Source organism: Nomascus leucogenys, chromosome 11 (assembly GCF_006542625.1).
Source record: "Nomascus leucogenys isolate Asia chromosome 11, Asia_NLE_v1, whole genome shotgun sequence".
Classification (NCBI taxonomy): Eukaryota; Metazoa; Chordata; class Mammalia; order Primates; family Hylobatidae; genus Nomascus; species Nomascus leucogenys.
In genome coordinates, this window is record NC_044391.1 from 90,981,226 (window position 1) to 90,991,779 (window position 10,554).

The window sequence follows — 10,554 nt, forward strand, 5'->3', positions numbered from 1 at the left end:
AAACCTCAACTCAGAGGCAGAGCCATTTACTAGGGACAAAGCTTAACTAACCACTGTTCCTGCCACCAGGTGCCCAGACACTGCTTCAGGAGCCTGAGGAACTCACTGGCTTTTCTATTATGACCTGACCTGGGCTTCTCAGCATGAAGACAGAGCTGCATTCCTGGGTGAGAAGTAAACCTGTCAGCCCTGCTTTTGAGATGCTTGCTTACTTGAAGGGCACACATATCTTTGGTGGATGCAACTGCTAGGGAGGAAGCAGAGATACCCGCCTACTCAAACCAAACAGGTGAAGAAGGTAAAGCATTGAAATCACCATCAAGGAGCTTCAAATGGCTACACGGAGTGAGTGGAATTCTTGCCGGTCAGTTCCTAGACCATTCAATTGGCAAACACAAATCCAGAGAAACTAAGCCTACAACAGCTTTTGCTTTTTCTCAACTACTGCCAGAAAGTGCATTTGGAAAGCCTCATTTGTCCTTCTTGTTATTAGGGACTATCGTGGCACCCTCACCGGCTTCCTCTGTAATAACACTATAATAACATGATAGTGGCTGGGAGCGGTGCCTCACACCTGTAATCCTAGCACTTTGGGAGGCTGAGGTGGGAGGATCATGAGGTCAGGAGATCGACACCATCCTGGCCAACATAGTGAAACGCCGTCTCTACTAAAATACAAAAAATTAGCTGGGTGTGGTGGTGCCCGCCTGTAGTCCCAGCTACTCAGGAGGCTGAGGCAGGGGAATCTCTCGAACTCAGGAGGCAGAGATTGCAGTAAGCTGAGATTGCGCCACTGCACGCCAGCCTGGCGACAGAGCGAGACTCCATCTCAAAAAAAAAAATGATAGCACTATAATAACAAAAGCTATCATTTTATTGAGCACCTATTATGTACTTGTTCTTTGCCTACTTGCAGGTGCCAGCATTTCTTTTTTCTTTCTTTTTTTGGGGGCGGGGATGGAGTCTCACTCTGTCACCCAGGTTAGAGTGCAATGGCACAGTCTCAGCTCACTGCAATCTCCACCTCCCAGGTTCAAGCAATTCTCCTGCCTCAGCCTCCTGAGTAGCTGGGACTACAAGTGCCTGCCACCACACCCGGCTAATTTTTGTATGTTTAGTAGAGACGGGGGTTCGCCATGTTGGCCAGGCTGGTCTCGAACTCCTGACCTCAGGTGATCCACCCACCCGGACTCCCAGAGTTCTGGGATTACAAGTGTGAGTCACCATGGCTGGCCAGGTGCCAGCATTTAAGACATACATAAAATACATCATACTTTTGTAAGGAAAAATAAATATACATGTACTGACAGTGATTTTAAAGTGGTTTTGTAAATGAAATATACAATTTTAAACATATAGATTATGTATATTGAAATCCAATAGGAAATAATAAGTTCTGGAATGAGCAGTAATATTTTATTAACCCTGACAAAAAGATATAAGACCACATAGCTAAGAAGAAATACATTGGTACCAGTGAAAATTAAAAGATAGTAGGTTTGCAGTAGCAATAAATTTAGACCAAATGATTAGCAGGATAATAAAAACTACACCTCTAATCCACAGCGGTCTTGCGGCTTCCTGTTTGGTCTAAGAAAACCACACGTAGGATACTCGTCCTTGTTGGGATGCTTGGTGTTACCATATTTCACCAGTAGGAGGCAGCAGCATCCACCATTTAACCTTTCACTCTCACCTTCCATTTTTTTTTTTTTTTTTTTTTTTTGAGACGGAGTCTCGCTCTGTCGCCCAGGCTGGAGTGCAGTGGCGCAATCTCGGCTCACTGCAAGCTCCGCCTCCCGGGTTCACGCCATTCTCCTGCCTCAGCCTCTCCAAGTAGCTGGGACTACAGGCGCCCGCCACCACGCCCGGCTAATTTTTTTGTATTTTTAGTAGAGACGGGGTTTCACCGTGGTCTCGATCTCCTGACCTCGTGATCTGCCCGCCTCGGCCTCCCAAAGTGCTGGGATTACAAGCGTGAGCCACCGCGCCCGGCCTCATCTTCCATTTTTATGGCACATTGGATACAAGGTATTTAATTTTGGGTAGAGTTGCCAGATTTAGGAAAAACAACAACAGGATGCCCAGTTAAATTTAAATTTTAAATCAACAAGGAATTGTTTTATTGTATGTCTCAACTGTTGCATGTATTTTCTCTGGCAACCTTAATTTTGGGTAGGGCAGAGCAGAATTGCAGATGGGAGACAGGGAGGGAGTGCCTCTCAGGTGCCAGCAAGTGCAGGACATTTTGTTTAAATGAGCCACAAACCATTTCATAGATTTGGAAACTTAGAGACACGATTAATTAGGAAGAAGCAGAGCCTGAATTTGAACGCAGAATAGTTTGTTCCAAAGCCTATAGTGTGTGTGTTTTATTTTTGTATTTAAACAAATTTCTCTGCATTGCATCTTATTGCTGTCTCTCTTTTGTTTTTAAGCTTTTTATCTCGACTTACAATCATCCTCAAGTTCCAGCCCCAGCAAACCCACTCTTCTGTTTTCTCCTCAAGACACTGCTCTGTCAAGCATTTCCTTTACTGTCAAATGTTTGGAAAGAGTGGTTTCCACTTGCCGGGCCAACTCCTTCCCCGCATTTACAAGCTAACCCTCCACCTTCTGGCTGCTACACTCCTCTATCCAAATACATTGTTTCTCAAAGGTCACCAACAATAACCTACAAACTGACAGATGCAGAAATCTCTTCTCAGTCCACATCCCACTGGGTGCTCTGTCATGTTTGATGTGACTGACGAGTAAGCAGTACAGTCAGAAGACCTGGTCCAAATCACGGGTCTGTCCAAGGAACAAGTCACTTAACCTCTCTGAGCCTTGGTTTACTCATCTATGAAATGCCTGGCTCATTTCTCAAGAGTATCATGATTTAAACTTACTGGAACCTCCTATGCACATGGTAATCTGCAGGGCCTTTTACCTGAGAGGTACTTGGTAAATATTTGTTGAACGAGCAAACAATTGAATGAATGAATATTGGTTTTACAGTTCCTCAATTACCAAAATAAATCATCCTGATAAATCTTTATCAAAACACTTAAATATAAATGTGAGTACTAACGTATGAGACTCCTGGACATCTCACAGATCACGTATTTCAATTTTTAAAAAATCTGTGAAACCGGCCGGGCGCAGTGACTCATGCATGTAATCCCAGCACTTTGAAAGGCTGAGGCGGGTGGATCACCTGAGGTCAGGAGTTCAAAACCAGCCTGGCCAACATGGCAAAACACCGTCTCTATTAAAAATACAAAAATTTGCCAGGTGTACTGGCATGCACCTGTAATCCCAGCTACTTGGGAGGCTGAGGCAGGAGAATTGCTTGAACCCGGGAGGCAGAGGTTGCAGTGAGCCAAGATCGTTCCACTGCACTCCAGCCTGGGCGACAGAGCAAGACTCCATCTCAAAAACAAAACAAAACAAAACAAAACAAAACAAAACAATACACACACACACAAAAAAAACAAAAACCTATGAAACCAAATTAGCCAAGTGTAGTGGCGGGCGCCTGTAGTCCCAGCTAGTAGGGAGGCTGAGCCACAAGAATCTCTTGAACCCAGGAGGCGGAGGTTGCAGTGAGCCAAGATTGCGCCACTGTACTCCAGCCTGGGTGACAGAGTAAGGTTCTATCTCAAAAAAAAAAAAAGAAAAGAAAAGAAAAAAATATATGAACCCTTCTCTTCACAGGATACCTATGTCACAGCTCAGTGTGTAGAACAGGTGAGTCAGGGCTGCTGCAGCTAGGCTGGAGTGGGGCGGGAGGCACCCATGGGGGGCGCATTAGTAATCACGCAGGAGCGGCTCTGGAGATTGAGGCCTGTTCCTAGCTGTGTTAGCTCTGAACAAAGCTCTTCGTTCTTAGAGCTCTCATTAAGTTCCTTTCCGACTGAAATCTGTCAAGGTTTGTCAACCAAAACACTCGACACTCATAAAACATTATTACACATTGGTAACATGGGTGGTACTGTACCAGGAACCAAGATAACAAGTTCCTGTTTTCAAAGAGCTGCCTGTTTAATGAAAGAGACAGCAAGAAAGCCACCGTTACCATATAGAAGAGAAGTGGAGGCACGCAGGGGTGTGTGGTTCCACACTTCAGTGACAATAAGTACCTCAAGTCTGGTGATTCTAGGTCGGGGAGGTGGGTCTTGGGAAGTTTCCAAGAGAAACTGGTGCCTGGATTGCACCTTAAAGGAAGAGTGGGAGTCATCCAGGTGGGTGGACATGAGGGAGGGATATGTCAAGGAGGGGTGCAGGGGAGGATGGTGACACGAGGGAAAATCTTTCTAGCCACAAAGAACCACTTGCTGGGGATGGGAGAAGAATGTGGCCAGTCAAGGGAATTATAAGTAAATCAGAGGGCCACACATAGAGGATGAGGGCGACGCTGTGGTGGGAGGTGGGAGAAGGCAAAGGTCATGAAGAGATATCCAATATCCAACTGATCGCTAATACCTTGAAGGCCATGCTTGGGAATATAGGTGAGAGAAACTCAGTGAAGGATTTTAAGCAGGCGAGAGACACCACCATATCTGTGGTTTAGAAAGAGCACTATGGCAGTGTGGAGGACAGACTGGCAAGAGAGCAAGACTAGAAGCAGAAAAACCAGTTAGGAAGCTATTGCTGTCATCCAGGCAAGAGACAATGAGAGCTAGGCAGGAGAAATGGAGAGGAAGAACCAGGTGGGAGAGCTATTTGGGGACAGACTTAACGTGACTCCAGGAGCCATTGAATTTTGGGAGAAATAGAAATGAAGAACCAAGAAGCTTGGGTGGTCAGTGTTGCACAGCAGAGATGACCCCGGCTTGGTTTTGCACTGTTAATCACGATTGCATTTATTCATTAACCTCTTTCCTGATGCTCTAAATCACACTCTACAACAAAAATGAACAATTTTCTGATAGAGATGGTTTTCTTTTAAAGACAGACTTTAATTTCCTACTTATAAAAACATATTTAAAATACATTTAATCTACTTGCTGCTAAAACGGTATTATTTTTGGCATTTGATGGCAAACAATCTGACGGAAGGGAGGGTAGGTATAAATGATATAAAATTGGCTAGGCACAGTGGCTCCTGGCCAGGCCTGTAATCCCAGTACTTTGGGAGGCCGAGGCAGACAGATCACCTAAGGTCAGAAGTTTGAGATCAGCCTGGTCCACAAGGTGAAATCCCGTCTCTATTAAAAATACAAAAAAATTAGCCGGACATGGTGGCACACGCCTGTAATTCCAGCTACTTGGGAGGCTGAGACAGGAGAATCACTTGAACCTGGGAGGCAGAGGTTGCAGTGAGCCGACATCACACTGCTGCACTCCAGCCTGGGCGACGGTGCGAAACTCTGTCTCAAAAAGAAAGAAAGAAAGAAAATCGGCCATGGGTTGTTTTTTTTTTTTTTTTTTCGGAGGGTCTTGCTCTGTCACCCAGCGTGGAGTCCGGTGGTGCAATCATGGCTCACCACAGCTTCAACCTCTAAGATTCAAGCGATCCTCCCACCTCAGCCTCCAGAGTAGCTAGGACCACAGGCATGCACCACCATGCCCAGCTAATTTTTAAACTATTTTCTAGAGATGGAGTCTTTTTTTTTTTTTTGAGATGGAGTCTTGCTCTGTCACCCAGACTGGAGTGCAGTGGCGCAGTGGCGCAATCTCGGCTCACTGCAACCTCCGCCTCCTGAGTTCAAGTGATTCTCCTGCCTCAGCCTCCCGAGTAGCTGGAATTACAAGCACCTGCCACCACACTTGGCTACTTTTTTATATTTTTAGTAGAGGCTGGGTTTTACCGTATTAGCCAGGATGGTCTCGATCTCCTGACCTCATGATATGCCTGCCTCAGCCTCCCAAAGCGTTGGGATTACAGGCATGAGCCACCATGCCCAGCCAAGATGGAGTCTTGCTATATTGCCCAGGCTGGTCTTAAACTACCGGCCTTAAGCGATCCTCCCACCTCAGCCTGCCAAAGCGCTGGGATTACAGGCATGAACCACCATGCCTGACTGATAATTACTAAAGGTAGGTGACCATGGGGATTCTTTATTCTATTTTTGCATATGCTTAAAATGTTTTTAAAAAGCTTTTAATCTAATAGATAATATATTGATGACATTGCACATAACACATAACCTTAGAGAGAGATTTGACAATATTTATTTTCATAACCCTTGAATTTGCAATCCCTGTTCTGGAAATTTATACTGTAAAAATAGCTGAAATATGGTGAAACAGGGAATGGGAAAGAAGGAAAGCCAAAGACACTCACTGAAGGACAAACAAGGAACTCATGGAGTAATTAAGACATATGAATGTAATGGAATATTATGCAACCGTGAAAATTATGCATATGAGCATCATGTAGCAATGTGGGAATTGAGCAATATATGTTCCAGAAGTAGGATCACAGCTCCATATAAACTCAGGAGGAATCTGTAAGCTATGACAACTGTGGAAAAGACGCCAATCTGGCCCCAGCTGCCTCTTTGAGTTGTCTTCCACTACCCCTTCCTCTCCATGTCTCCCATTCTGCTTCAGCATCCCTGACTTCCTCACTCTCTCTCAAGCACTCTAGGCTCATTCCTATCTGAAGCCTTTGCATGTACAGTCCTTTGCCTGGAAAGCTATTTCCACAAATACCTAAGTGGCTGGCTTTATTCCTTCATTCAACAAAGCTGGTTTTATTCAGATTGCTGCTCAAATGCCTCAAAATCGAAGACTTCTTTCCTCCACCCCCATCTAAATAGCACCCCATCCCATCATCCTTTGTCTCCTTAGCCTGCATTATTTTTCTTCATATCACTTATCACCACCTGAAGTTATATCTGCATTTGGTCCTTTTCATGGCTGTATTTCTAACACTTAGAGCAGGGGTTACCACATAGCAAGCACTCAGTAAATATTTGTTGACTGCTGACTGACAGAACATAAATGCATGCACATGAAAAGACTGAAAAGAATCTTAAAGAAATAATCGTTTGTGTTACAATGAAAGGAAATTCGGTATTTTCCCTAAACCTTTCTGTAGTGTTATATTGCTTTCAACAATTTAAAAGTAAAATTATGAATCATTTAAAGCATGTAAGTAACATAATAAATGACTAGCACAGAGACTCATAGTTGAGTCTTTAGTCTCAAAAGTCTTAAAGTCTTTAGTTTAACCCATAAGATCACTTTAGAAGAAACTCTAAAAAATAAAGAAATACAGAGGCTGGGAAGGATGTGTGTGTTGTTGGTGGGGGAGGTGTGGATGGTTAACGGGTACAGAAAAAATGGTTAGAATACATAAGATCTACTGTTTGATAGCACACCAGGGTGACTATATTTATCCTTTGTGTTACAAACAACCCGTTATGCTCTTTTAGTTATTTTTAAATGTACAATAATTTAATTGCACATTTAAAAATAACTAAAAGAGGCCTGACATGGTGTCTTACACCTGTAATCCCAGCACTTTGGGAGGCCAAGGCAGGAGGATCACCTGAGGTCAGGAATTCAAGACCAGCCTGGCCAATGCAGTGAAATCCCGTCTCTACTGAAAACACAAAAATTAGCTGGGCATGGTGGTGCGCACCTGTAATCCCAGCTACTCGGGAGGCTGAGGCAGGAGAATCACTTGAACCCGGGAGGCAGAGGTTACTATGAGCTGAGATCATGCCATTGCACTCGAGCCTGGGTGACAAGAGCAAAACTCTATTGCAAAATAAATAAATAAATAAATAAATAAATAAATAAATAAATAAATCTAAAAGTATAATGGGATTGTTTGTAACACAAAGTATAAATGCTTGAGGGGATGGATATCCCATTCTCCACAACATGATTATTAGGCATTGCATGCCTGTATTGCAACATCTCATATACCCCATAAATACATACACCTACTATGTACCCACAAAAATTAAAAATAAAAATGTTTTAAATGTGGAAGTAAAAACAAAACAAATACAGCAGCAAAACACCAGCAGCCAGCAGCTTACCAGTCTCTGAGGTAGCTGTCTTCTGTATCCAGTCGCTGGGTTGGGAATCAGTTGTTTTAAGGTCATTGTTCTGTTTTCTGCTTTCAGCTTTGGAGCCCCTGAGAAATTTGTTGACAATTGAAGTCTGGGGCTTAGTTTCTCCTTCTGAGGAAGTTTTCTTCCTTGTTTGACTCATGGTGAAGTTGATGGGGGTAGTTCCCACTAAGATATCTTCCTGTTGTTTTCTGCTTTCTAGGATTTCTAAGAAAATAAGATTCTGTCAAGCCTGTGTTCAATCAAAATATCCTCCCCTACGTGAGTGCCCCCCTGCCACCTTTCTTTTTCTGTTTTTTTATTGCTGTTAATGTTTAACATGAAAATAAGAATGATATAACCCAGGATCCGGGAGCCAATACAAACTCAAAGCAATTTGAGTTTTTAACTTTGCCCTATTTCATTGTGTGAGATATAAGTCATTAAGCACAACTTTGGCAAGTGCATCAAGTGTGTCAACACATCTTAAATTACAGCTGTCAATTAGTTACCTGAGGACTTAATATGCCTTTAAAAGGGACTGGCCATTTGCAAAGCTGTCCCCAGAGGAGTCTGCCTTCAGCAACCTCTGCCTTCCGGTGACCCCCACCTCCTTCCTCTGCGAGCAAGCTCCTTTTTCTCTTTGCATATTCATATTTTCTCTACCCCCAACCCTGCACCAGCACCCGACTGAAACACGTTGGCAGTAAAGAATTCACTCATTCCATAAATAGTTTTAAAGAATCTACTGTGGGCCAGTTAATGTTCTAAATGCAAAAGATTCAATGATGAACAAGAGACAGTTCTTGTCTTTGATGGGATCTTAACCTGGTGGGAAGATGGACCTGTATGCCATTGATTGAGTGGAACAACAGCCAATAGATGGGAGGTGGTCAGGGAATCCACAGGTAAACTAAGCATGCCTTGGAGAACAGACTTGGAACAGTGAGTGACATTGCCTGGGTTTTGAAGGACTGCAAGTTAGCTTTTTAAGAGAGGGAAGAGTATCCCAGGCAGGAGAAAGAGCAAGCTCAAAAGCTCCCAGGCAGAAAGGGCTGGAAGAGTCTAGCACTGGAGGTGATGTGGGTCGAGGGGTGTGGAGGTTAGGGGTGAGGTCTGGTATGATTTGAAGCTAAAAAGGATTCATAAAGGTCAATCTATTATCTCTCCTGAAATTTGCTTATATTTTATGGGAGGGCTAAGGACTTAAACTAAAGGGATACACAGAGGTGATTTGTTTTGTTTTGTTTTGACGTGGAGATGGATTTTCACCATGTTGGCCAGGCTGGTCTTGAATTTCTGGCCTCAAGTGATCCACCCACCTGGACCTCCCAAAGTGCTGGGCTTAAAGGTGTGAACCATCATGCCCAGCAGAGGTATTCTTGAAAATACAGTTTTCATGGTTTCCTCTCTAATAAAATAGCTCTTTCTGTAATATTATGTTCCAGAATGGTCCAAGAAACATTTTACACATGGAATCCTAAAAATGGACCTTGCAGAGCCCGCCTCCACTCATGAGGGCTGGAATGTTCCATGCACTCGGAGCACTGCTTTGGAAGTCACAGTTGGACATTCCATTTTTCTTTTAAAATCTTCCTTTCATATTAGAGCAGGGCCCAGCCCTGGTTTACCCAGCAACAGACAGCAATGGAACTAGACAATTACCCCATGCACAGCAGCACAGCTGACTGGAGTCTCAGGGGGTTAGGTGGAAAAGAAGAAGGAAAGGTGTGCTAACTCATAAATCTAAACATGACCTGCAGCCCTGGCTGCCCCACCCTGATTCCACCATCACCCCAGGCCTTTCTCAGTTTGCTACTCTTCTGGCCCCCCACCCAAGACACCTCCATGGTCATTTTCAACCAATTTCACCATTTGGAGATTTAGACAGGGCTACTCTCTGGAGAGCTAGCTCAGTAAATGGTTTCACTTTTTTATCCTCGCCCCAAATGCACTGACTCCAACTCCCCAAGTCCTAAGAAAACAGTGCTGGAGGGTGCTCCAGGATGTGGTAATTTACCCAGGTGAAACCCCACCCAGCTTCTGAGGCCCAGCCAGTTCTCTGTGAAGATCAGTACACTAAGGAACAGGAGAGCCAGGAAGCCAAGAAACAAAAGAACCAAGGAACAGAAGAGGATGTGAAGGAGAGGAAAGGAACAAGAGAGTAGAAAGCAACCAGGAGGCTAACAAGGCAACAAGAAAGGACCATGCCATAGGAAGGAAGGCTTTTGGATGAAAAGGGGGAAGCATTTGCACATTTCTTCATATACAGTAGTTAAGTGCTAGGTTACCATGCTCATATTTAAAAAAAATAATAATTTTTTCTTCAAAATATGTCTGGGAAATTCCTGTTTATATAAAAACTTTAATAAGCCCTCAGGCTTCCCAAACCAAGTCAATCTTTAAAATCTTAGCTTCAATAAACCTTCCGCTTCCTCCTTATCCCTGAACTGGACTTTACAAAGGTAATCACTGGAAAAGGAATTTGGGAAAATTGGCAGATGACAGCACAACAACCACAATACAGCAGCTAAAAACTGGGGGCTTGTCCCTTCTCCCA

The 10,554-nt window shown here is 43.8% G+C and overlaps 1 protein-coding gene across 3 annotated transcripts in view; it reads right to left on the minus strand.

Annotated features, from left to right (window-relative positions):
* Nucleotides 1-8,209, minus strand: part of LRRC31 (leucine rich repeat containing 31) — a 31,053-nt gene extending 22,844 nt beyond the window's left edge. The window contains exon 1 of one of the 3 annotated variants that reach the window (XM_003256432.4): nucleotides 7,983-8,209. In XM_003256432.4, the coding sequence (XP_003256480.1) occupies nucleotides 7,983-8,157 (175 nt within the window). In that variant the 5' untranslated portion in view covers nucleotides 8,158-8,209. The remainder of the gene's footprint in view (nucleotides 1-7,982) is intronic. The other 2 variants (XM_012510625.2, XM_012510624.1) reach the window with 2 other exon arrangements.
* Nucleotides 8,210-10,554: the final 2,345 nt, after the last annotated feature.